Source organism: Erinaceus europaeus, chromosome 14, assembly GCF_950295315.1.
Source record: "Erinaceus europaeus chromosome 14, mEriEur2.1, whole genome shotgun sequence".
Lineage (NCBI taxonomy): Eukaryota > Metazoa > Chordata > Mammalia > Eulipotyphla > Erinaceidae > Erinaceus > Erinaceus europaeus.
Genome location: NC_080175.1, coordinates 24,829,232 through 24,855,118, shown reverse-complemented (window position 1 = coordinate 24,855,118; position 25,887 = coordinate 24,829,232). Strand labels below are relative to the sequence as shown.

The window sequence follows — 25,887 nt, the reverse complement described above, 5'->3', positions numbered from 1 at the left end:
CTCCCGGCAGGCACGCATGCACACACGCACGCCCGGGCCGGACATGTGCCCACACGCATGCACACTGTGCCCAGTACCTGTTCTGTCCTTCTTGGGAGACTCAGTCCAGCTGGACAGCCACACTTCGAGTCCCCCCGAGAGCAAACGGCAGCAGGAGAGAAGAATCAGAAATGGAGAGAGAACCGTTAGGCAGGCAGGAGGTCCACAGGGCAAGTGGCTGCAGGCGTGCCTTCAGGCCAGCAGGAGGAAGGCGGGGGAGGGGAGGGGAGTGATTTCCTGGCCCTGCTGGCTCTGGGCGGGGGCCTGAGTGATCACAGAGCCAGCAGGCCTGTCCAGGGATAACGAGGTGTCTGCCGAAATGCAGGAATCCTCTGGAGCACAGAGAAGCCTACTCAATCTCCTTCTGGACACGGGCCCAAGGGTAATGCCATCCAGCAGAAGGCAGCTTGTCCCTCTCTCTCTGGCCATGTGGGTGGTGGCTGCCCCACAGGACATGGTGAGCCATGGGTCCTCCCAGTCTGGATCTGTGAGCCCTTACAGCAGAGGCAGAAAACTCAAGTCTTCTGGGTCTTGCTACCTTTTTATTTTTTAATTAAATTATTGGAGACAGAGAGAGTCTGAGAAGGGAGAGAGAGAGGGGGAGAGAGAAAGAGAGATGCCTGCAGCATAACTTCACTGCTCATGAAAGCTCCCCAAAGGTGGGGACCAGGGGCTTGAACCAGTTTCTTGTGCATGGTAACATGTGCACTTAACTGAGTGCGCCACCACCCGGCCCCCTTTGCTGTCTGTCCTTCTTGTCCAGTCCTTGGTCATGTGTCACTAGCTAAGGTAGAATGGAAGGAAGACTCCTTTTTAGAAAGTCTCAACCCCACCTCTGAAGATGGGGACTGTTAGTAAGCAGAAGAGATGAGGCCTCCACTCCAGGCTTGGAGAGTCCTCTCTGATTTGGACCTCAGTTTCCTCATCTGTGAAATGAGATTAAATTTGTCCAAAAGAGAAAGAGAAAAATTAAAGCACTGGAAAGAACACATCATCAGATGCGCTATAAGTGACATTATGATGAGCCTCGCCAATGGCATGAACCTCCTAGAATGTCAGAGGGTCAAGATGTAAGAAGGATATCACCAGAGGCCTGTAAGGTGGCACATGGATAAAGCCCCAGACTCTCAGACAAGAGCTTCCGAGTTTGGCTCTTGGCATTGCATGTACCGGAGTGACATTCTGATTCTCACTCCCTCTTTCTCATAAATAAATACACAATTGTTTTAATATTTGCTTTTTAAAAATAATTTATTTTGGGCGGGGATAGATAGCATTATGATTATGCAAAGAGACTCATGCCTGAGGCACTAAAGTCCCAGGTTCAATCCCCTGTACCACCATAAGCCAGAGCTGAGCAGTGCTCTGGTAAAATAATAATAATAATTACCATTATTATTATTGAGTTAAAGGGAGAGACAGATAGCACAACCAGAGTGCTGCTCAACTCTAGCTTATAGTGGGTGTGGGGGATTGAACTTGGAGTCTCAGAGCCTCAGATATGAAAGTCCTTTGCAAAACCATTATACTATCTCCCCAGCCTATAAACAAACAAACAAACAAACAAACAGTATTAGCAGTTGGATGAAATAGCTCAACTACAGAGCAAAGGCCTTGCCTGTCTGAGGCTCCCAGTCTGATGCCCAGCACCACATGTCCCAGTGTTGTGCTCTGGTTTGTCTCTCCTTGTTATGTGAATCTCTCTCCCAAGTACGTAATAAGTAAAGTTTTAGGAAAGCACCAGTAGTGTGCTGATGGTGTAAAGTTGTTCCCTTACTGTCCCCTAGTGCCTGGAGGTGGGGAGGACTCTTTTGCCCCATTGTACAGGGGGAGAGTCTGGGCTCAGACAGAGAAACAACTGTCCAAGTTTCTCTGAGCACAGAATAGCAGAGCCAGAAATGGAACCCGGTCTGGGAACACACACTGGTGGCCTCAAAGGAACAGTGCTGGCTGCTGAGCTGGGAGGCCAATCCTCGTACTGGCCACTCCGTGCTGGCCAGGAGAGCCACCCGACCCAGTAACACTAATAGTAATCCTAGTGGCAGCAGACGTTTAGGAAGCATTTGTGGCACTGCCGTCACTGTGCTGAGCACTTCCTTTGTTTTTCATATAAACCTGCACTTAGAGGGGGCCAGTTGGTGGCACACATGTTACCATGTGCAAAGAGCTGGGTTCAAGGCCCCAGCTCCCACCTGTAGGGGGGAAGCTTCGAGTAGTGAAGCAGTGCTGCAGGAGTCTCTCTTTCTCTCTTCCTCTCTACCTCTCCCCTCTGTTTCTTGTCTTATCAAATATAAGAAAAATAAAGTATTAAAAATAAAAATATTTTAAAATTTTTACACTGAAGTCTTCCTCCTATTCTGCAGATGATGAAAAAGAAGCAGAGAGGTTAAGTAATTTCTGTGAGGTCACACAGCTAGCACAGTTGCCATCTCTTGGGGGACACGGGACCAAGCTGATCAGAGTTTGACCACCGTTCGAAAGACCTAACTCTTCCTCACTTGGCAAGCCACCATCCAAGTGACAAGCTGCTCTCCTCTCCTCATATACAACTGGGAAGCCTATTCCTTCTAGTTGTCACTGCTCATCACCAAGGGGTGGATGGAGGTGGCTCCAATGAAGAGGTTTTCTAAGGCCTCTGATGCCAGACTGTCTGGATTGGATTCAAATCCAGGCTCTGGAAAAGCTGACATGAGGTGATATACTTCGCATCCAGGATGCTGGGGGTTAAATGAGACCTGAGTGCTGAGCACAGTGCTTGGTTGGTAAACAGCTGGTGCTCAATGACAGTGCATCATCACTACCACCAAGAGCCCAGACCTGAGGGTCTGTGCAGCCAGCTCCAGGGCACCAAGTATCTCACGCTCCTGGAACTGTAAGGCTGAGAATGGGCCGGTGCTGGACGCACCAAGAACATTCCAGCACTCAGAGCAGTGCTGCTGCAGGCACCGGGCCAGTCAGAGCTGGGGATGAGGGGCGGTGAGGTCTGCACTCAGAGCCAAGGCCAGGTATGTGGCCAGAACCTCTTACAGGCTGAGCAGCAGGAAGCCCAGGGGCAGGGGCAATGAGGGCCAGACAAGCTCTCACACGCTGGTAGGGCAGAGGGAGGGCAGACATCCCTAGGACTCCTTGACTGCGAGCTGGTGTGGCCAAGTGGGGCTGAGCTCAGAACCTGGAGCTTTGGTGCTACATTGTGCTGAGGTTAAAGTTTCCTCTGGATTGTGGCCTGGAGAGGTGGTGTAGTAGATAAGGTATTAGACTCTTAAGGATGAGGTCCTGAGTTTGATCCCTGGCACCACATATGCCAGAGTGATGCTTTGATATTGTCTCTTTCTCTACCCCTCTCTCTCTCTTTCATTTTAAGAATAAATATAAGCTGAGAGTATAGATCAACCTGCCAATGCCCATCTTCAGTGGGAAAGCAACTACAGAAGCCAGACCTTCCACCTTCTGCATCCCACAATGACCCTGGGTCCATGCTCCCAGAGGGTTAAAGACTAGGAAAGCTATCAGGGAGGGGATGGGATACGGAGTTCTTGTGGTGGGAACTGTGTGGAGTTGTACCCCTCTTATCCTATGGCTTTTGTTAGTGTTTCCTTTTTATAAATAAATTTTTTAAAAGAATAAATATAAAACAAAAACAAACAAACAAAATCAACAAATAAAAAATCTCCCTATGGTTTTACTTGCCTGCCCTCCTTTCTCTGGAGAAAGCTAGAGCAGTGTTCTAGGCTTTGTGGGCCATGCAATCTCTGTCCAGAATGTTAGCCTCTGGGGCTGAGAGATGGCTCAGCCCATGAATGTATGCCTTGGGGGTCTGGGCTTGTTTCTAGAACAAGGATCACCATGGGCAGCACCAAGGGAATCCCATGATGGTGGAGCTGTAGTTTGTTGTTTTTCTACTCCTTTTTCTCCTTCTTTCCTTTTATTTTTAGATTTATTAGCCCCCCCCATATATAGAGAAGGTGGGGGTAGATAGCATAATGGTTATGCAAACAGACTGTCATGCCTGAGGCTCCAAAGTCCCAGGTTCAGTCCCTTGCATCACTATAAACCAGAGCTAATCAGTGTTTTGATAAGAGAGAGAGAGAAAGAGAGAGAGAGAGGACGAACAGCAACACCCTGGGACCACATGGTTCTAAGTTCAAAGCCCTACCAGCTGCACCCCCTCCTGGACTGTTCTCCCCTCCTTTCATTTCTGTCTCTCTCAACCTCACTTTCTAAAATCACAGAACAAAAATTAGGCTAGGGAAGCAGCTCTGTGGTACAGCGCACAGGCTCATTCCCCAGTGCTGCACTTAAAGCAGCCCCCATCTAGCCACAGAAGAGTGATGGAGATGTGGGTCAATAAATCTTTATTTGTAAAACCACATGGTGGGCCAGGTTTGGGCTGTGAGCAGTGGTTTGCCAACCCTTGTGCTGTGACATCTCTTCACCAACAAGGAACTGCTCCATAAGCCTAGGAGAGAGGGATGTAGGGACCCTTGACCCACCTGCACTAAGTGCTCACAAAGCCTTTGCTACTTGAAGTGTCTACTGCCCATTAGCCCTGCGGTCTGGACATCTGAGCTGAGTAGACAGTAAAAGATCCCTCTGGAAACGAACCCCAAGCTCATACCGCTCTCTTCTCTCCTGTAAGCAGGCCTCCCTGCCTCTCTCCAGTGGAAAATGGGAAGAGGACCAGAAACGAGTCTGTCTGCTGTAAAGAAAAGGCTTTTAAAAACGTGATTTATTTCCTAGTGCCTTGGCTCCACAGAATTAATTTGGTTCCACTGGATGGATCCCAAACTCCCCCCTTTAGAGTGCCTTCTCTCCAGGCCGCCCAGCTGAGCCCTCTCCCAGGGTAGGGAGGACCCCTCTTCCTTGTTACAGTAAACAGAGCAGAGTCCACAGCCCACAGATCCTGGCTCTCTAGCAAGGAGGCAGACAAGGCTGGGAAAAGGGTGAGACAACGAGATAGGGTAAAGGAGTAAGAGACAGCCCCAGCCAAGTGAGCAGCTGTGACAGACACAAACCAACTGCTTCCTGCACTCCCCACTGTCCCTACCTCCCTCTCCTCTGAGGACAGGCCCAAGGACGCTACACAGCAGAGTGCACAAGGAAGCACGAGGCGCCACCACGGGGAATCTGCACAGCTGGCTTTCCTAAGAACTGGCTGTGTGACCCGAGCCAAGTGGCTTGACGTCTCTGGACCTCATCTGTAATGTTGAGCATTTGAGCAGAGTGCTGGTCAAGGTATCTGCTGATGTTCTAGACTTTTCCAGCAAAGAATTGTAGTCTCCAGAATGCAAGTGTACCACAGCTGGCATGAATCTGCCTGGTGAAACTGATCATCTTTTCCAGGAAAGACTGCTTGATCAGAAAGAAGCTCAATATACAGGACAAACTCCTGGTTCATGGACTTACTCTGCCCCGTAGCTTGCTGATTTTCAGGTCTTTAGCAAATCTCTGAGTCTCTTCCTTCTATAAAGTGGAGATCAGAATCCCTTCCTTGGGAGTGATAAGGCTCAGTGATAGATGCACATACCTTGCAATTGTGAGGCCCAGTGCTGCATAAATTTAAAAAATGCAAAGAAGAGCCGGGCAGTGGCACACCTGGATGAGCGCGCACATCACCACGCACAAAGACCTGGGACTGAACCCTGCTCCCCACCTGCAGGCGGGACACTTCATGAGTCATGAAGGAGGTCTGCAGGTGTCTCTCGTTCTCCTTCTCTATCTCCCTCTCCTCTCTCAATTTCTCTCTATCCTATCAAATAAATAGAGAGGGGGAAAAAGTGGTCATTGGGAGCAGTGGTTTCATAGTGCCAGTCTCAAACCCCAGTGATAACCCTGGTGGCAATAAAAAAGTAAAAGAAAATAAAAAATTAAAGGAAAAGAGAGCTTCCCTTGGCTTCTTTGCACAGTTGCCTTAAGACTGAAATGGCCTAATGTCTGTGGAAGATTTTGGAGGAAGAATAGAAATGGGACATAGAGGGGCTGGGTGGTAGCGCACCAGGTTAAGCGCACATAATGCGAAACGCAAAGACTGATGCAAAGATCCTGGTTCGAGTCCCTGGCCCCTCACCTGCTGGGGGTTGCTTCTCAAGCAGTGAAGCAGGTCTGCAGGTGTCTGTCTTTCTCTCCCCACTCTCTGTCTTCCCTTCCTCTCTCACTTTCTCTCTGTCCTATCTAACAATGACAATAGCAGCAGCAACAACAACAATAATAACAATGACAATGGAAAAGAGATGGCCTCCAGAAGCGGCAGATTTATAGTGGCAGGCACTGAGCTCCAGTGATAAACCTGGAGGGAGGGAGGGAGAGAGAGAGAGAGAGAGAGAGAGAGAGGGAGAGGAACGCCACATAGAAGGCAGGGGGGGAGTAAGGGCAAAGCTGGTGGTCAATGCATTGTGTGTCTTGGGAGACTAGGAAAGGGTGACATGGACCTTTTGTTCCTTGGCCCCTGCCAGGGCCATCATAGTATTCATGTCCCTAACACAGCAATTCCTCCTGGTTGGCAAGATCAGGAATCCAGGCTCAGGAAAGGCCTGCAGGTCCTGCCAAAGGCAGGCCTAAGTGACTTAACTAACCACTGAGACATGAGCCTAATTCCAGCCCAGGTGAGAGAAATCAGAGAAGAACACTGAGGTGCCACCACCATTAAGGAGGCTCCTCCACTGTACAGCAAATACTACACATACACACCTGAACAGCTACTAACTATACTAACCAGAGTTAATAAAGAGACTCTTCCAAGTTCATGGTAAGGTGGTCTTTAACCTCAAGTACCTCCAGAGCAGTGAGAGATGGGCTCAGTTTTCCCAAATCTAATCTCAGGCCATGCTTCCAGGACTCCTTGCTTGGTGTGAAGCAAGGTCCATCCATCCAAGCTAGTAAATCCCGAATGGGCAGCAGACCCATGTGGAAGAGACAGAAAGGAGAACGGCCAACAGCACAAACTCCACAGAAGCAGAGCTGGGGCAGCCCCCCCTCTGGCTCAGAGTTCTTCTCTTCTCCTGGGAGGGGAGGAGAAGTAGGGACCCTGCCAGGGATAGAACGGAAGGGATGACACCCACCTTTTCCGTGCCTGTCCACACTTCTGCGTTTCAGCTGAAGCAACAGGCCTCTCCCTCTCTGGGAATTCTACTCTTCTTACTTCACTGCAGCCTGGATGCAGTTTCTAAATGTCTACTGGACTCTAGTCTTTTCTCCTCTTTTTGCACAACTGGATTTTGTACAGGGTTAGATTGCTTTGGCTTCCTGCAGGTGTGGCAGGTTTCTTTCCTTTTCTGATTAGGCCACTGGAAAACCCATCACTGCTTTCATCCATCAACTAACCAGAGTTTGACAGCAGTTATTTCATACGAGGAGGAACAGGAACCACTTTTGCACGTGTAGAGCATGTTCCTAGCTGAAGGCACTGCACTACCATTGGCATAGTGAAGCTCAAATTTATAGTGGGCCTTCGCAAAGGGGCAGTTATTTTACAACGAAGTAGCTTGGCCTGCATGATACTCATATTCTGGGGTCTAAAAGAGGGAGTCAAGTTCAGAGCAGGAGGAAACAGAAGCACAACAGTGAGTGTGATATAAATGCCACCCAGTGGGCCGGGTGGTGGCGCACCTGGTTGAGTGCACAAGTTACAATGTGCAGGGACCCGAGTTTGTGCCCCCGGTCCCCACCTGCAGGAGGAAAGCTTTGCAAGTGGTGAAGCAGTGTTGTATGTCTCTCTCTCTCTCTCTCCTACCCCTGCCCCTCTTGATTTCTGGCTGTCTCTATCCAATAAATAAATAAAGATAAAAAAAAATTTAAATGCCACCTGGAAAAGCCCTACCATGGTGCAAGATGGCTAAGGCAGGAAACAAGCAGGGCTTTCCAGCGAATGTCACATGGGTAGGCGGGAGCTGGAAGTGTGCAACTGTTTCCTGTGAGATGGCTGAGGCTTGTAAGAGAGATGCTTGCTCCAGGGGGCCACAGCCAGCTCACCAGAAATACTGATGACATCCAAAACTCCTGCCTGGAGCTTGAGGGGTTATTTGCTGTTTCAGCGGCAGCCTAGAATCCAGAACCCAGACCTGCCTTTCTGCACTCACAGCCCCCCCAGGCAGGAACGGCTTCTGGGGTGCCATCTGGGCTGTCTCACAGGTTCCCCCCTGAGAAGGATCCAGCTTAGCTTATGCTCTTTCCTCTTACTTTCATTTAAAAATTTCAATATTTTTTTTTCTAGATAGAGGCAGAAAGGGTGAAAGAGACCATAGCACTGAAGCTTCCTTCAATTGGGCTGTGGCACACCTGGTTGAGGGCACAAGTTACCACATGCAAGGACCCAGGCTCAAGCCCCTCATCCCTGCCTGCACGGGAGAAAGCTTCACAAGTGGTGGAGCAGTGCTGCAAGTGTCTTCCCCCCAATTTCTCTTTGTCCTATCAAATAATAAACAATTAAAAGAAAAAAAGAAGAAATGTAGTAGGGGTTGGGTTTCTGATGAGTAGCATCTTAAAGATAGAATGCAAGTCCTAAATGGGCAATCAGGCCACTATTTCTCCCCACGTCAGTCTCCACCTGGCCAATCTCAACATCTCTGGTTTTTCAAGGGAGGTCTCGAAACTTTACATCAGGCTCAACCTGACACTGTTGACTGGCTACGGAAGAAGGGCAAATGCTAGAAGAAGAAGAAGAAGTGGCATCCCACAGGCTGAAAAGGAGCATGTGCAGACACAGGGCCAGAGAAGGACAGAAACATACCCAAGATCCACAAGTGTGATCAATTTCTGCTATGATTTAATAACAATGATGATTCTTTATACATATCTGGAAAGACAGAGCTCATGATGTCTTGTCAAACATATGATTTAATTTCACAGCATCTGAATGGCAAGGCTGAGGCTAGAATATTCCTACCCACTCCCACTTATTTTTAATTTAATTTAATTTAACTTAATTTAATGAGAGAAAGACCAGGGCACTGCTAAATTTGGCTTATGGTAGTGCTGGGGGTTGAACCTGCATCTCAGAGCCTCAGCCAAGACAATCCTTTGCCTAACCATTATGCTGTCTCCTTAGCCTACTTCGACTTATTTAACACTCATGGTAGGCACCAAACATTTTATAAAGATGAAGAAAGTGAGATTCAGGAAGGTGAAGGTTTTGCCCAGCCCCCCCACCCCACCCCACAAGGAAAGGCCAGGCTGGCTGGGACTAGGGAACAAAGGGGCCTGAACCAGGGACTTCTTTCTCTGGATCCCTGCCCCTTGGCCAAAGGAGGCTCATTTCTCTTTCTGTTGTGCTTCACTTTGTGAATGCAGCCGGATTCCTGTTCCTTTTGCTCTCAGCGCAAAGAGGCCTGCCTTTCCCAGAATCCAGAGCCCACGTGGGGGCAGCCCAGCCCGGGGCAGGAACGCACCGCTGACCCTCTGGTGGGGCGGTCAGAGAACGGTCAGTCTCCCAGCTCCTGAGGGATTAAGCCCGAGGGGGCAGGCTGAGGCCAGGGATTCTGCAGCTGCCCAGAGGGGCTGCCCTGGCAGGGGGCTGTGGGCAGTTCAGTCCTCTCTGCTGGGAAGATGAGAAGCTTCCAGGTTACCAGGTGCCATGGGTGGACAGAGGGGCACGGGGTGGGAGGCTGGGGGCTCTGAGTCTCTGCTCCCAGTAGTTGCTGCCTGCCCCCCACAGCTCAAGGTCTCCCCCTCAGTTCTCAGGTTTTCGCCTCTCCACACACCAGGGCGTTGGTGTGCAGAGAGGAGACCTCATTGTTCAGACTTCCAGGATCCCAGCCACTCTCCTCCCAGGGGTGGTCTGCCTTGGTGGTCTCCTCGCAAACCCCCACCCACCCAGCTAGAGAGGCAGGATAGAGGGAGTGGCCTGGGGCCTCCAGCCCCCCAGCCTGGCTCCATTTCCACAAGAGCCAGAGTGAGTAATGGACTCAATAGTGTGACTTGCCCAGAACCCACATTCCCATCCAGGGCTGTAAAAATGGGGGTCACCCTGCTCTAGCCTGGACGCTGGCTAGTGGGTAATCAATGAAGCAACTGCCACCACTAGTCAGTGAGCATTTATCTTGCCTGCAACTCAACTGGGGCCCTGGTAGGACCCTGTCTTGGAGCTTTGCGGAGGAGGACTCAAGTCACAGACACAAGTTCATTCCCACACCAAGGGAAGGACCACCTTCTCACTGATGTCTGCTGGCCTTGCCCTGGGCAGAAACTCTGTACTGGTCACTGACTTGTGTTGACTAATCTCAGCACCTCTGATTAGTGCTGTGATCCTATCAAGTGGAGGCTTGCACACAGTAGGCACTCCATAAAGATTGGAGATGAGGCCCTCCTCTCAGAGAGGAAGCTTCCTGTCAGTACCCTCTCAGAACACAGTAGGTGATGCCCAATGAATCCTCAGTGACTGGTAAAGGATGGTCAGTGAATACACACTAGCCCAAGGGTTTCAAGCTGGACTGACCCCACTGCCCTGCTTCCTTCTTGGCCTCTGAGATCTGTTTTTCATCCAGGCCCATGAAAGACCCTGGGCCAGGCTTACATTCGGCAGTGACCAAGGGCAGATGCCCAAGCCCAGCAGAAATGTCCTAAAAGGCTGGCAGCTTCTAGCATCTGCTGTAAAGCCCTTCAAAGAGATTTTTTTTTTTAAGTGTCCATTACCAAGATGGTCTTACAACAAGATGGATGTTACAGGAAATGAGAGTCTGAGCAGGAACAACTGGCTTATCTGCCATGTCTGGGGGAAGCAGTGCACGGCAGGGAGCCCCTGTGCCCTGCCTCACCCCAGTCTGCCTGCTCCTTGTGGGCCCAGAGCAACCCCCAGCTCTCAGATGCCACGTAAACGCACAGAAGTGCCTGGGAAATCCCCACATCTGGCTCTCATGTGACTGAGCAATGCCCAGAAGGCCTGCAGGAGGAGGGTCGAGCTGTGTGAGCTCTCTGGGGAGCAATGGGTTAACCCTTTAGCACTGAAGTGTGGACTCTTTGGCCCATGCAGGGAGAAGTCAGAAAGAAAAGCAGAGCTTGAGACTGTCCCTGGCTCACTGCACAAGTGTAGGAAGTTGGATCCCTTCTGAGTCCTCCTGATCTCACCTGTGATCTGTCAGTCCCCATTCAGCCATAAACCCTGGCACAGGCCCCCAGAGTCCTCTTCTGACAGAGGGGAACAAGCCTGTACTTTAAAAATAAGGACAGAATGAACAAGAACATCCCTCTGGCATATGCAATGCTGGTGATCGAACCCAGGACCTCATGCTGACAGGTCAGGCATTCCACCCACTGTGCTACCTACTGGGCTTCAGGGAGTCAGACCTTTTAAGAGTTTCTCCCACTGCCAATGTCTGGTTGAGCCTTGTGGCCCTGGGATGACAGGAGTTGAGATTCATGTCCCATTTTCTTGTGAAGATTTATTTATTTATTTTTACTTTATGAATGAAAATGAGGGGAACCAAAGCATCCCTCTGGCACATGTCGTTACTGGGGTTGAACTTGAGACCTCATGCTTGAAAGTCCAGTGCTCTGGCCACTTCACATCTCCCTGGTCACTCATAGGTGAGGACATATCACCTGTGAGTATGTGCCCCCTTCTCTTCCCAGAAGTCAGAGTCCTCCCAACAATAAAGAGAGGCCCAAGGTGGCCCTTGGAAGCAAGCTCTTGCCAACTCAGGTGTATGTGCCAATTGCACCAGAACTTATGAGGTTACAGCCTTAGTAAATGAGTGGCCATCTTCTCTGCAATGACTCTGCCTAAGAGCTGGGGGATGTGGAGGACTCAGCCCAGCTCTGGGGACGTGGCATGCTTGGACCACTAAGGCTGAGACTGGCCAGATGTCCTCTGACAGCCACACCCCCTCTCCTACAGGCTAACTCAGGGAGCCTGGGGTGGGTGCAGGGCCTGGCGCTCCCTGGCTGGGTCCGTGTGCCTCCCACGAGGTTCCAGCTGACGCCCTGCCCCGCCCCAGCGGAAGAGCAGCTGAGAGCTTGCATCTCCTAACTGCCATCCATCCCTTACTGGCTGCCTTGTATTCAGCCATCTCCCTAGGGGCTTGGCAGAGTGGCAGGACAGGATAGTCAGAGACTGTCCAGGCCAGAGGCAGTGAGGCCAGTACTAGGTCTGGCAGGAACTCTCACCCCTAAGGGAAGTCCAGAACCAGCATCCATTCAGAAACTTGCTTTGGTTCAATGCAGCCTTTGAGGGCATCCCCCTTCCTCTGGGAGAGTATCAGCTGAGCTTGGAGCAGGGAGAGCAATCGAGGCCTTCACAGAGGATGGGACAAGTATTTTTTATCAGAACCCTGTGCTCAAGTGCAGACGATGGGCAGATAGAGGGCTCTCCAGCCATCAGGGCCCACAGGGAGATAAGTGTGTCAGGGAGGTGACGGAGGAGAAGGACTTGTCCCCTCTCTGACAGATCCAGGGCAAAGCATGTTCATATCTGCACCTTAGCAAGCCTCCCCCAGGGCCCTGGCAATGTACAGAGCTGGGCTTACTCTAGTCTGCTGCTATCTGTTTTAAAACCACTGTTTTATCACCACTGTTTTAAAAGGAACTCACTGTCCTGCTGGGAATAGTTGGCACCCATCCCTGGTCCTGATCCAACACTCACGACACTAAGGGGTCCAGGGAAAGGTAGGGGACACCCTGAGTAATAAGGAAAAGCAAGGCTGGAGATATAGCTCATTGGATCACGTGCTGCTTTGCCAAGTGTGTGACCCAGGTTCAAGTCTGGCCCCACAATATTGAAGGCAACTTCGGTGCTGTGGTCTCTTCCACTCTCTTTACTCTGCCCTTCTGCCTCTTAGAAAAAAAAAAAAGCAAGCAGGGGGCACAATGGAAGGGCAGAGGCCTTCTACAATGTTGTCCCCCCCATCCCATCCCTCACCCCCAGTTAGTAGAATCATTTAAAGGAGGTGGTCCTTTTCTCTGAAAACAGAAAAGTGAAAGGACTTTCTGTCATGGCTGGATCTTCTGGGCACAAGTAAGATGGACAAAATGCATCTTTATACCAAATACTCACGTGGCAAGGACATGGCTGGAGAGTGGGGTGGGGGAGGGGAGGAGACGTCAAAAGTTGGGGTAAAACACATCCCTCTTCCTTGCAAATGTGTAAGATTTACTTTAATCTTAGAAAATGTTTCTTTGCCATCATATTTCAAAACTGACCTACTATGAGAAAAACAAACAACAAACAAACAACAAAAACAATGTGGGAGTCAGCTTAGTCATATAGAAAGACTTCCATGCTTGAGGCCCCAAAGTCCCAGGTGCGTTCCCCCTCATCACCATAAGGCAGAGCTGAGCAGTGCTCTGGTAATTATAACAAGAACAAAACACCCAGTAACACATTCCTGGAAATTCAGCCTCTTCGATCACATGTCTGCAAACCAAAAAAAGCCAAAGTGAGGAGGAACAAGTTGCTTTCTGGCTGCAGGTCTTAATGGGAAGTATTTTTTTGCTGAACCACCATCTGCTGCTCTCCATCTCTCAGAGAATAAAACCTCTAGGAGAGCAAAGGCAGAGGAGTCTGCTCACTACCTCCTGCCCAGAAGGGAGTTGCATCTGTCTGGACGGCCATCCCCGGGGTCGGAGTGCTGGGCCAGCACTTTAGGAACAAGAAACTTGGGGTGTAGCCCCCGGCAGTGCCCCCTGCTTTGCTGGCCAGCACCTCAACATGGAAGACAACTGAGGCACCTCCAAGGAGTAGCCCCACCTCTAGGCTTCACTGTCTGTCTGGCTGTTCACCACTCACCCACATGGAGGGCCCATCCCAAAGTCACTCCTGCTTCTTGCAAACATGAGGTGCTAAATCTGATCCCTGGCACTGCATTATGCCAGAGGGGTGCTCTAGTGTCCTCCCATTAATAAACAGAAAGGAAGGAAGGAAGATAGGAAACGTAGCTACATTGGAGATACACCAGATTTCAAAAACTTAGTAAGAAAAAAAATGATTTTAAAACATTTTATTTGTTTATTTTAATGAGAAAGATACAGGGAGAAAGGGAGAGTGAGAGAGCCCAGAGCTTTGCTCAGCTCTGGCATATGGTGGTGTGAAGGCTTGAACCTGAGACCTCAGAACCTCAAGCATGAAAGTCTTTTTTGCGTAACTATTATGATCTCTCCCCAGTCCAGTTAAATCATTCACTCCCAGCTTGATCTCAGGATCCCATTAGTAATCCTAGTTCCTGGGTGCGGGCCACCACTTCATGAGGTCTGGGCAGGGCATAGGTCTGTCTTTCCACAAGCAGACTCAGTCTCTGAGGCACACCCCAGGCCAGGTCTTTTGGCCCCCACTCCCAGTTCCCCAGCAGGAGAGGCTGGGTGGCAGGAGGGAGAGGGTAGAGAGAAGCTGAGCTGGGGCCTAGGGAAGCCAGGCTCCTTCCCGGGAGCCAGAGAGGGGAACCCAGGATCCAGGGAGCCCTCCTCTCACCTGCCTCTGCTTTGCTGGACCACCCCTAGCCAGGAGCCGTGCACAGACATGCATGAGCAGCACATTCACTTTCTCCATCACATCACTGCCACATGGGCTGGCCTGGGAGCTGCCAATTTCCTCACACTCCTTTCATTCCCAGTTAGTGGACTTTGAACTCCAGGGGGTGACATCAGATTAAAGACTCAGAGCCATGAAAATAAAGAACTGTTTCAAAACACCAGTTGGGGTGGGGGTGCAGGGGTTGGGCCAGAGGGCGCTACCTTTCCAAGACACACTGGTTTGGGGGCAGGCCCTGGGAGGGGGGGCGTGCCAGGAAGATCCTGGCATGGATGGAGCAGCTTGGCCTTTCTCACTGAGGCTGGTGGCGCACATAGTGAGGCGGACTTGGAAACTGCTCTCTGAGGAGGCTCCTTTCCTGACTCCTCTCCTGTTGGCTTGGGAACGTCCCCTTCTCTCCAGTTTCTCAGGTTTACTCCAGCCTTCTAGTCCATTCTGATTTGTGCCTTATTGGGACATCAGGCTCTGTATCCCCTGAGTTACAGGCTGGCCAGTGGCAAGGAGCTGCCTTAGGAGTGAAGCCCCGTGAACAGCAGCCGACAGCAGCATGGTCTAAGGACGCTCAGGTTCCAACAGAACATTCTGGAAGGCTTTCTTCACTTTAAGGTGGCGATCTGGCTCAGCATTCCAAATTGGGGGGGGGGGGGTCTTGAGGCTTAAGAGGTTTTCTAAACATAATGCTCTAGGTCAAATTAATGGAGAGACACAAGACCACATGGGAGGTCCTATGGCCCCAGAGGAAGCCTCAGTGCTGTGGTGGCTCTCACTGGCTGTCTCTCTGAATGAAAATGTTGCTAGGAGCAGTGAAATCACACACTTTGGGCAGACAGAAACCTCCTTTCTTGGCTTCCTCATCTATAGAAGGACTTTCTATAGCCCTTAGAGCTAAGGTTTTGCCTTCAGCAAGTCCGTGTTAGTAAAAATTAAATTCATAAGAAAAAGAAATTAAAGAGGAGGCCAGGTGGTGGCACACCTGGTTGAACTCACATGTTACAATATGCAAGGACCTGGGTTCAAGCTTCTGGTCCCCACCTGCAGGGGAAAGCTTCATGAGTGGTGAAGCAGGGTTTCAGGCATCTCTGTCTCTCTCCCTCTCTATCTCCCCCTTCCTTCTCGATTTCTAGCTGTTTCTATCCAATAAATAAATAAAGATAATTTTAAAAATTATAAAAAAGAAAATGAAATTAAGGACTATGGATCACACCCAGAAACAGGACTCTTTACCCAGTGAATGCATCTGTTGTGATGAATGGGGTTCTCTAAAATCCTAGGGTGCAGGGGTCCCCCAGAGGTGCTCTCCCCTTCCTGCCAGAGGCTTTTGGAGAGCAGGTCTAGGTCCAGGTCACCTGTGGATCCCAGGGTCCTTGGCTCAAGAGGGGACAATCTTCATGGAAAGGAAGTTTGGATAGAAGGACCAGATTCAAACCCTGCGTCTAGCTGACTAGGGGACCTGGAACATGTTCCTTCACCAACCTCTCTGGATCTATAAACAGAGACAAGACCATTTTCCCAGGCTGCTGTGAGGCTTACTGGCCATTCTGAGATGGTGCCCCCTGCACCTCCGACCTGTCGGTCTGTCGGTGGGCAAGTGTTAAACCCAGCAGTCTCTCCTATCAAGAGCTGCACACCCATCTCCTCTCCCCTCATCCTCAGCAAGTGTTTACTGTGCCTGGAGGAGTGGGGGGGGGGAATTAACATTTTATATTAGCTGTGGTCAAGCCTCAAAAAACACAAAGGAGTACTGTTCTTATCTCTATTTCACAGATGAGGAGACTGAGGCACAAGGAAGTGAAGAACCACCTAGAACCACAGAGCTGGGACATGAAACAAGGAATTCATATTTATCTATTTAATTTTATCTTGGTTATCACTGAGATGGCGTGGTCCAGGTCAATGCTATCAGACAGAAAGTGAGGTAGAGGGTGGGGGTATAGCATAATGGTTATGCAGAGACTTTCATGCCTGAGGCTCTCAAGCCCTAGGTTCAGTTCCCTACACCACCATAAGCCAGAGCTGAGCAGTGCTCTGGTAAAAAAAAAAAAGAGGTAGAGAGAAAGAGGGGGAAAGAGATCTCAGCACTGAAGCTTCCTCCAGTGCAGTGGGGACCCTCAGCAAATCTGGGTGAGCTATTTTGCCAGGGTCTTTTTCTTTCATTTTTAGTATTTGTTGGCAGCCTGAGAGATGGTACAGTGAATAAAGTGTTGGATCCTCAAGCATGAGGTCCTAAACTGGATCCTCAGCAATGCATATACCAGAGTGATACTCTGGTTCTCGCTCTTATCAATACATAAATCTTTAAAAATTATTGATTTATTTACTGAGAGAGAATGAACCAGAACACTAGCATAAGGTGAGACCAGGGATTGAATCTTTGGCCTCAACCTTTGGCTTCTGGGGTCTCAGGCATAGAAGCCGATGCTCTATTGGCCCGAGCTATATCCCTGACCTGGCATTTGGGTTTTTCTCCTTCAGTCTACAAAGATGTCAGAATTGAGGAGAACACACTGTCACAGCTTCCAGTGCTCTGATGAAATGTCAGATGTGTGACCTTCTCTCTAATGCTTGAGACTTCAAAGTCCCAAGTTCAATTCCCTACACCACCACAAACCAGAGATGAGCAGTGCTCTGGTAAATACTAATAATTAAAATAATAGTAGTACTTTAAAATGTGTGACCTTCTGACCAAAAGTCTGCAGTTCCATACTGCTGCCATCTGCTGTCTGCACCCCAGGGGCTGCTGCTTTCTCTAAGTGCTGTGGCTGAACCAAGCCTGCATGTGCACTTCCCACAGCACTCAAAACTGCATGAAAGGCTCTGAGGGGTGAGCCAGGTTGGTGTCTCTCACAGCACACTCCGATTGTGAAACCTAAAGACTCCCTTTCGGTTAACTTCCATGGAAGTTTGTTGCTGAATTCTTATGAAACATGAACATTTGGGCTAAGGAATAGTTTCCCTGGATCAACAATTGACAAACAGTGTAGATGTTCAAACAAACAAAAGAGCAAAGAAACCAGTGCATCTGTCTCCAGAGACCAGTGCTTGTTCTTCAGAAAACCAAGGAATGGATGAATCTAGGCCCAGTCTTCTGGGACGAGGTCCAGTGCTCATGGAGGCTGGAAATAAATGCCAAGTGTGTCTTCATACCCTCCAGGTCAAAGGTTAAACCAACTTCTCCCCTCCTTCCAGAGCCTGTTAATAACTAAAGCAGGGCTGGTAAAATAGTTCACTTGGATAGTGCGATACTTTGCCATGAGTATGACCCAGGTCCAAGACCATCCTCCATAGCACTGAAGAAAGCCTTCTTTTCTTTTCTTTTTAATTTTTATTTATAAAAAGGAAACACTGACAAAAACCATAGGATAAGAGGGGTACAACTCCACACAATGCCTACCACCAGAACTCCGTATCCCATCTCCTCCCCTGATAGCTTTCCTATTCTTTATAACTCTGGGAGCATGGACCCAAGGTCATTGTGGGATGCAGAAGGTGGAAGGTCTGGCTTCTGTAATTGCTTCCCCACTGAACATGGAAAGCATTCATCTCTTAAATAAATATTTATTAACATGAAAGAGAAAGAACAGGAAGGAGGGAATAGAGAGAATAAACTAGAGCATCACTCTGGCACATGTGGTGCTGGGGCTCAAACTCAAGACTTCATGTCTGAGAGTCTAAAACTTTACCCACTCTACCATGTCCTGGGCACTGTGCTCTCTCCCTCTATGTTTCTATTTAAATAATAATCATAATTGTCATGTTAATTATGAATATTACAATAGAATTACATTATTAGTAGTACTGTTATTAAAGCAGTGCAGTTGGGGAGGTGGCACAGTGTGCATGAGGTCCTCAGTTCAACCCCCAGCAATCACATGTGCCAGAGTGGTATTCTGGTTTTCTCTCATTTTCTCATAAATAGATAAACCTTAAAAAAAAAAAAAATTAAAGCAACCATGGCAAGACCCTCTGCTCATTCAAACTACATTTAAGCAGTACTACAGACACCGTTTGTCCCCATTTTCCATGTGAGGACATGAAAGTCAGAGGCTAAGAAACAGAGCCAACACAAGGCAAAACCAGGCTTCAAACCCACCTGGATGCCAGAGCCTGAACTCTCGTCCCCACCACAGGCTTCTCCACAGTCAAGCTACAGAGACGCTGATCTCATTAACTCCACCCGATTATGTTAATTTTATGATCATTAAAACGGAAGCCAGCTGAGCTCACCACTTTCCAAAGAAAAATATAAAGTAAATAGAATTCCGCTGAGAACCCCAAAGAACAAACATTCTTGTGCAGCCTCATTTGCATTCAAACACGAGGCGGCTCATCACAGACTTCCTGGGCTGGGCTATGGGGTCTTCCCAGCCACAGGTTCGTAGGATGATGCTGCGGGATCTGTGATTGCTAGCGCCCCCTGGTGGCGCATCTCAGAACTCCCACTGTCCCCCAAAGGAGAACGAGTAGCAGCTGGTTACAGGATGGAGTGCATATTCTCTCTTCAATTGGGTTTGAATATCAGGGTAGAAGGCTGGATAGGGAAGATGCTAGAAAGAGCAGCATCAAGGGAGGGAAGGAGCAAAGACACATTTGAAGCCAAAGTGTTTTTCTCTTTTCAAGGTCGCCCACCAGTTCTGCCTGGGTTCATCCTTTCTGGTGATTTTGACCCTGCCCCAGGCTTGCTCAAGCTCTGTGCCCTGTAAGAGATCTCTCAAGAGATGCTCCAGGAAGGAACTGGGGCTTTGGGAATGAAGTGTGAGAAGTAGAGACAAGGAACAGTCCTCATTTTCATAGATGTCCCTGGCTAGAGTGACTCTGGGAAGCTTCTGTAACTTCATCACAGCAGGGTGCGACTGTAGGTGTGACCTCCAAGCTGCCCTTCGGCTCCTCTGCCACTGCCAGCAGGTGGCCAGCGCCTGGAGCCCGGCTTTCTCATCTGCATAATGGGAATCCCATAAGCCACCAGCAACACAGCAGATCTGAGCTGCAGATGAAGCTGTTCACACACAGATGCTCATTAAGCAATCAGATTGGCTAGCACCTAGGAAGGGGGGCAGACAGTGCTCAGAACACTCACACCTTTATCTACGTCACCTTTGGTCAGTGCACCTGATCTTAAAGTAGGCAGGGTTGAGCCTGGCCGATATGTGGATGGGAGTTTGTTTAATCTTTGTTATAATCATGAGCTGTGTGTATTAAGGATTCTCCAGGAAAACAGAGTGGGATATGTACAGAATGGTGTGTGTTTCTATAGAGAGAGATTTTGTGGACTTAGCTCATCTGATTTATGTGACTTAATTCATGTGAGCCCCAAATCTGATGGGGTTGACTGGTAAGCCAGAAAGAATAACAATTTAAGTCCACAGGGATTTGCTGATAGGATTCCTTCTTGCTTGGTCAACTTTTGTGCTGTTAAGGCCTTTAACTAACTGGTTGTGGTGAGACCCACCCCCATTATGAAGGGTAATCTGCTTTCCTCAAAGTTCAATGGTTTAATCATTAGGTGGGCATGAATATATCTACAATTTATAGGGAAGTGCACAGGCAAAGAGAGGGTAAGAAAGCTGCCCAAGTGGCCTGGCCTGGGAGATGGCACAGTGGATAAGGTATTAGAATTTCAAGAATGGGGTCCTGAGTTCGAGCGCTGGCATCATTTGGGCTAGTGAGCCCTGGTTCTCTCATAAATCAATCAGTCATATTTTTAAAAAGGAAGAGAAAGTGGCCCAAGGTCTCAGAGGAAAAAAGCCAATCCCTAAACTCCTCTCTGCCGACAGAGCTGGCACTCACTAAGTGGCCATTACTGTTATAAGCTCAGCAGTGTAAATGAAATTTCTCTCTGGATATCCTTTTCTTGCCAGCAGGGGGTGGGGGTTGGGGAGGTTGTCCCTGGGTGAGGCCCTCTGGGTGGGGCCTTGCCTTCCTTACAAAAGAGCGCAGAAGAGACTTGCCCAAGGGCCCTTGACTTCAGGAATGATACTGGGCCGGGGGAATTAGCTCACTGGGGTAGTGTGCTGCTTTGCCAAACACGAGACACAGGTTTGAGTCCAGCTCCCGATACACTGAAGGAAGCTTTGGTACTGCAGTCTCTGTCTCTGCCTTCTGGGGGGGGGGGTTAAATAGTGATGTTAACAAGATAGTTGTGCCATGGTTATGATGTGCCAGGGTCTATCCTGAACTCAATTCTTTATTTATTTTATTTTTGAGAGAGATGAAGAGAGAGAGAAACACACAGAGAGAAACACCAGAGCACTGCTCAGCTCTGGCTTATGGTGGCGCGAGGGATTGAACCTGGGACTTGGGAGCTTCAGGCATGAGAGTCTGTTTGCATAACCATTATGCTGTCTCCCCCGCCCACGAACTCAATTCTTTAATATTCTCCATGGGAGGTAGACACTATTAGCACCTGTATTCTCAAGCAGTGAGGAAACTGAGGCAGAGAGGTTATGGCATGTGGCTGTGGTCCGCAGGGAGGGATGCATGAGCCTAGCCAGCCAGCAGGCACACTCCACCAGTGAGGCCCAGAGTACATCCTGTAGGGGTGGGAGTGGGGAGAGACATCACCACTTCGTCTTTGTGCCCTTCCAGGGCTCTGCCCACCAGTGATAGCTGAGGCCACAGTGCCATTTGTCCCTAGGCTCTAAGGCAGTGCCCGTTCTGGGAGTGGGGAGGGTGCCCCAGGTACAAAAGCAGGTATACCTGAGGCAGCCCTGCCCAGAAGATGGGCACACACCACTGCCCCCATACTAGATGCCTTAGACTGTCACACACACACGCACACACACACACACACACGCCCAGGAACACAGACAGCAAGCCACAACCAGATACACCTCAACACACAGGCGTGCACCTAAGCCCCCATACATGTAGGCATGCTCTCAGAGCGCAGGACCTGGAAGATCCACGGTTGCACATGTGTGTCCCCAGAGAGACATGCGCCCATATGGGAACCAGGACACAGCCAGCTTCCTTCTCACCAACATGCAAGGAGACACACAGACAGGGAAGCAAAGACTCCTGCCCAGGAGACACAGATGCCTCAGTTCACATCCCACCCACCTCCACCTGCACCGCAAACCTGACACCCACAAGCCAAGGCTCAGGCACAAGAGACGCACCACACTGCCACAAATACTGAGGCCACACGTGCCAACACACATGTCTCCAGCCCACCCCCCACTCCCAATTTCCAGCTCCAACTCCCCGGGACCAACCACCCCCAGTTAGCAAACACCCAGCCACCTGCTCACAGTGCCCAGGCACTCTCTGGAGCTTCAGTGCCCTGCCGGTCTCCACCCTCTTTGCAAACTCCAGGGTGCACTGGCACCTTACTGGACGGTTGGGGGGTGGGGGGAGCACTTAGGTAGAAAGCAGATTGCTCAGAGTTGGGGTGGAGGGAGGTCAGTCTGCGCTAACACACAAGAGACATGCCAGCATGACCCCAGGGACCTGGGTCCCACCGCCCTGCGCCCTACGGGAGCACCTGCTGCAGACACCGCGGGAGGACTCCAGGAAGGTGACAGCAATGTGTGGCCTAAGACCCTAACAGAGACACCCCCCAACCCCCCGCGCACAGATTCCTATGCAAGAGCCCACAGTGTTCAGGAGCCAAAGAGCGCAGGGCGCACAGGATGGGGAGGGGGTGAGTGCCCGGGCGCCCAGCAAGGACAGACGCCCCAGAAAGTCCGCCGCAGGATGGGGGAAAGCGGGGAGAGAAGCCAAGGCTCTCTTACCTGACTTCCTCCTGGAGCTGCCATAGTCCCTGAAAAAGAAGCAACAACAGACAGACATGGTTAGAGGCGCGGACGCCGGGCTGCGGGGCCGCGCGGCTGCGGTGGCGGCGGGCGCGCGGGGCCAGGCTGCAGCTCATGTGACCCCGCAGGCGGGCGCCGGGGGCTGAGCGCTCCGCAGCCGCACGCACCGCTCCGCATCACTCCGCACCGCGCCTGCCCGCGGCTGGCTCCTTCCCGCCTCCTCCCGCCAGCAAGACACCCCGCCCGGCCACCCCGCCCCGCCCCGCCCCGCCCCGCCCCGGCCCGCTGCCCCCCGGGCTGGGTCGCGCCTGTCCTGGCCCTGCACTTCCCCAGCGGATGGCGGAGCAGGGCAGGTTCCCACGCACTGCGCTTTATAAAACGGGGAACAGAGACCCGGAGCGTGGTCACTAAAACCCAGGCCCCCCTCCCCCGGACTCTGGTGCTGGGACCCCCCCCCCCCACCCTGCTGGCACTTCCTGATGTTTTGCATCATGCCCACACCAATAAATGCCACCTTCCCAACACCCGGCCCACTGCTCGCCATCCTCACCCTTCAGCCTCCCCTTCTCCGCCTCTTAATTACGGATCTGTGGGGGCTTGGATTCAAGCCACACACACACTCTCCCCAAGTGGCCTCCCACGCCCTCCTGGGGTCTGCCTTTGTTGAGGGTAAATAGGGGCTGAGTGTGGACTCCAAGGGCTTTTCTCTTCAGAGGCTCAGTGGTGGGAGAACAGGAAAGTAGTTATGGACATTGAGCCTAGGAGTTAAAATCTGTGCCGGATCACTGACAGCAAGGGTCATGTGGCCTCAGGCAGGTAACACCTCCAGCTTCGCTTATCTGGCCTGAACTATCTGGCCCCCTGGTGCAGTCAGGATTCTTCCCCAAATCCTGCTCCCAGCTCCTTCCTGCCCTCCTACAATCCTTTGCATTCACCAAATCCTGGGGTGCCTCCTGTGCCCCCAAAATGCTGAAGGCTCTGCAGGTAAGGATGTGTGTGTGTGTGTGTGTGTGTGTGTAAGGAAACACCAATGGTCTATCTTTGGCCAATGAAGTAGTCAGCCAGACCCTCTTGCTAGAAATGTTGGGGGGCAGGGGATGGGCAGGAGAGTAGGTCACAACAGGAAAGGACATCAGCCTCACAGAGACTTCCCAAAGATTCAGATCCCTGAGGCCTGGGCCTCTGAGGACATTTGCTAAGCTTCAGGGAGATTTGCCTGCACAGCCAAACATCTAGGGCTTCCCCATTTCTAGGTTCCTCGGGCTCCCAAAGGTTGGGCTTAGAATTCCAGAAGGCAGGGGTCGGGCCCAGGAACCTACACTTCTGTTTCCTCCCTCCCACCCCCACTGTGGTGGTATCTCCTTGGCATTCCCTGTCTCCTTCATGCCCCATCCATGCTAAGAGCAGGGTGTTAATCATGTCCATTTCACAGATGAGGAAACAGAGGCAGCTACTGCCAAGCTGCCTGATCTGACCAGACTGAAAACAGCAGCAGAGAACTGGGGCAGAGAATCCGCTGCCTCTTGGTGGAAGGTGGGAGTGTTGCTGTCTCCTCATGCTGTCCCTCCTTCATTCAGGGAGACCTGCCTGGGGTCCTGGGGCAGGAGAGCTGGAGGCTGTGTTGGAGTGCTTGGCTGCACCCCTGAAGTGCAGCTGTGGGGGGCAACTCCCTGTGAGAAGGAGGCAGTGTAGGTGTCCACGCCCAGACTTGCCATGCCCCAGGAGAGAATTCCAGACTTCTCTGCTGAGCGAGGCTTAGGGAAGGGTAGGGAAGGGCTGGCAAGGAGTTTTCTCCCTGGCCCCACTGTGGGCCCTGCAGAAGCCCCCTCTGTCCAGCCCCACATGGGAGTGGCTTGTGGGAAGAGTAGGTAGCCACGTCCCTCTTCTGTGCTGCTGCGGGGGGGTGGGAGGCAGATTCTCAAGGAGTCTGTCAGCAGCCCCAGCGGGTCCTCTCCTGACCGGGTCCGTATGTTCAACTCAGTCATTAAGGCAGATCATCTGGAAGCTGGCTACAGATTCAGAAGCAAACCCATTGTCCACATCCCTCTTAAGCCCCCTGGGTTTCCCATGGGCTCAGCATACACTTCTGGCCCTTTGCTGCAATCCTGTCTGGTAGATGGGAGTGGCCACAGCAATGCCCAGCCCCCACACCATAATCCACCAGCTACCCCTGCACCCCCAGAAACATTAAGGCAGCACCAGGTGGTGGCTCACCCCAAAGAGCACACACATTACCATGTGCAGAGACCCAGCTTCCAGCCCCACCCCACCTACAGGGGAGAAACTTCCAGAGCTGTGAGGTGCTGCAGGTATCTCTCCTCTCCTCCTCCTCCATCTCTCTTGCCCCTCACCCTCTATCAAAAATTAAATAAATGGGGGAGGGGGGAGATGTATGCTTAGAGAGAAGGTGTCCTTGCAGTACCAAACAAGCTTCCAAACTCCCTGCAGTCTGTTTAATTGGAATAGGAGCCTGACCCATCAGTAACTCCTGGCACCCCTGCAGATGGTGCATTCCACCTCCCTGCACCCCCATTTTGAAAGTGAGAAAAGCAAAGCTTGTTTGAGATCCCGCCCAGTAGGTGAGGCTAGAATGGACTGTGAGAGTCCAGGCCTTGATCTGGGCTTATGGACAAACAACCCTCCAGACACTGCTGCCGCCTGGAGCATGGGAGGTGGGGCACTGAGTTCCTGGAGCATAGTCTGAGATGGTTCCGGAGGCTGTGGGAGGTGAATGGTGGGGACAGGAGGCAGCAGTGAGTCCTCTGCATAGCTGGCCTCCAGCCTCAGCAGCCGTGGCCCCAATAGGAAGCTCTTGGAGGTTTCCACTCAGGCACCTTTTAGCAAAGGCATTTTGTATTTTTAGCTGCTGAGTATGTTGAGAAGCAGCTTAAGTATCCAGGCTGGGACTCCCCATCCCTCAAGTGCCAGGGCTGCCCTGCCCCTGCCATGTCCAGCCCCTCCCCCGCTGCCCTGTAAGCAGGCTCTGAGTGTGTGTGTGTGTGTGTGTGTGTGTGTGTGTGTGTGTGGAGAGTGTCTAATAACTCTAAGACCTCCAGCCCCCAAACATCTTCCCTGCTAATAATCTTGCCCTGAGCTGGTGCTGACAGCCCCGCTCTGCCAGGGCTCCTCTCCTCACAGGTCATAGTCTAGCCCACTTCCGACTAGCTGCTGAATCACTCTCTCCTAGGGAGCAGGAAGGAGAAGGGGAGGGAGGGCTCTGTCTCCCTCTAGCGCCACCAGGAGGTAATGTGATTGACAGGCCTGGGGCTGTGTCCCCACAGGCCTCTTTCAGGCCACACAGCCTGGCTCAGAAGTAACTAAAAACCACAGGTGCAGTGACCATTCATTTCAGGGAGCCTGGGACATGGATTTACAGTGGGAAAGTCTGGAACCAGCCAGGACAGGTGGCTGTCACCCCAGAGTCCACAATTCTGGCTTGGCTGAAGGGAGAGTGGTCAGATGCCTCCAGCTGAGCAGGCCTCCTCCCCACAATGAAACAGGGACCCCTGAGTCCCAGAACACACACACACACACACACACCTTTTGCCCTTTCCTCATAAAGGGGGGGGGGGGGGGCGGACAGGGAGACAGACAGACATCCACCATACTACTTCACCATTTGTGAAGCTTTTCCCCTGCAGGTGGGGA

The 25,887-nt window shown here is 51.1% G+C and overlaps 1 protein-coding gene across 8 annotated transcripts in view; it reads right to left on the bottom strand.

The window, feature by feature from the left end:
- The window catches only part of SH3PXD2A (SH3 and PX domains 2A), a 262,938-nt gene that overhangs the window by 61,709 nt on the left and 175,342 nt on the right, over nt 1-25,887 (bottom strand). For 3 of the 8 annotated variants that reach the window (XM_060171382.1, XM_060171386.1, XM_060171385.1), the window contains 3 exons: nt 22,219-22,247; nt 15,476-15,520; nt 78-122 (listed from right to left, as the gene is read on the bottom strand). In XM_060171382.1, coding sequence (XP_060027365.1) covers nt 78-122; nt 15,476-15,520; nt 22,219-22,247 — 119 coding nt within the window. Of the gene's footprint in view, nt 1-77; nt 123-15,475; nt 15,521-22,218; nt 22,292-25,887 lie in introns of those variants that run through there. The other 5 variants (XM_060171383.1, XM_007530497.3, XM_060171384.1 and 2 more) reach the window with 4 other exon arrangements.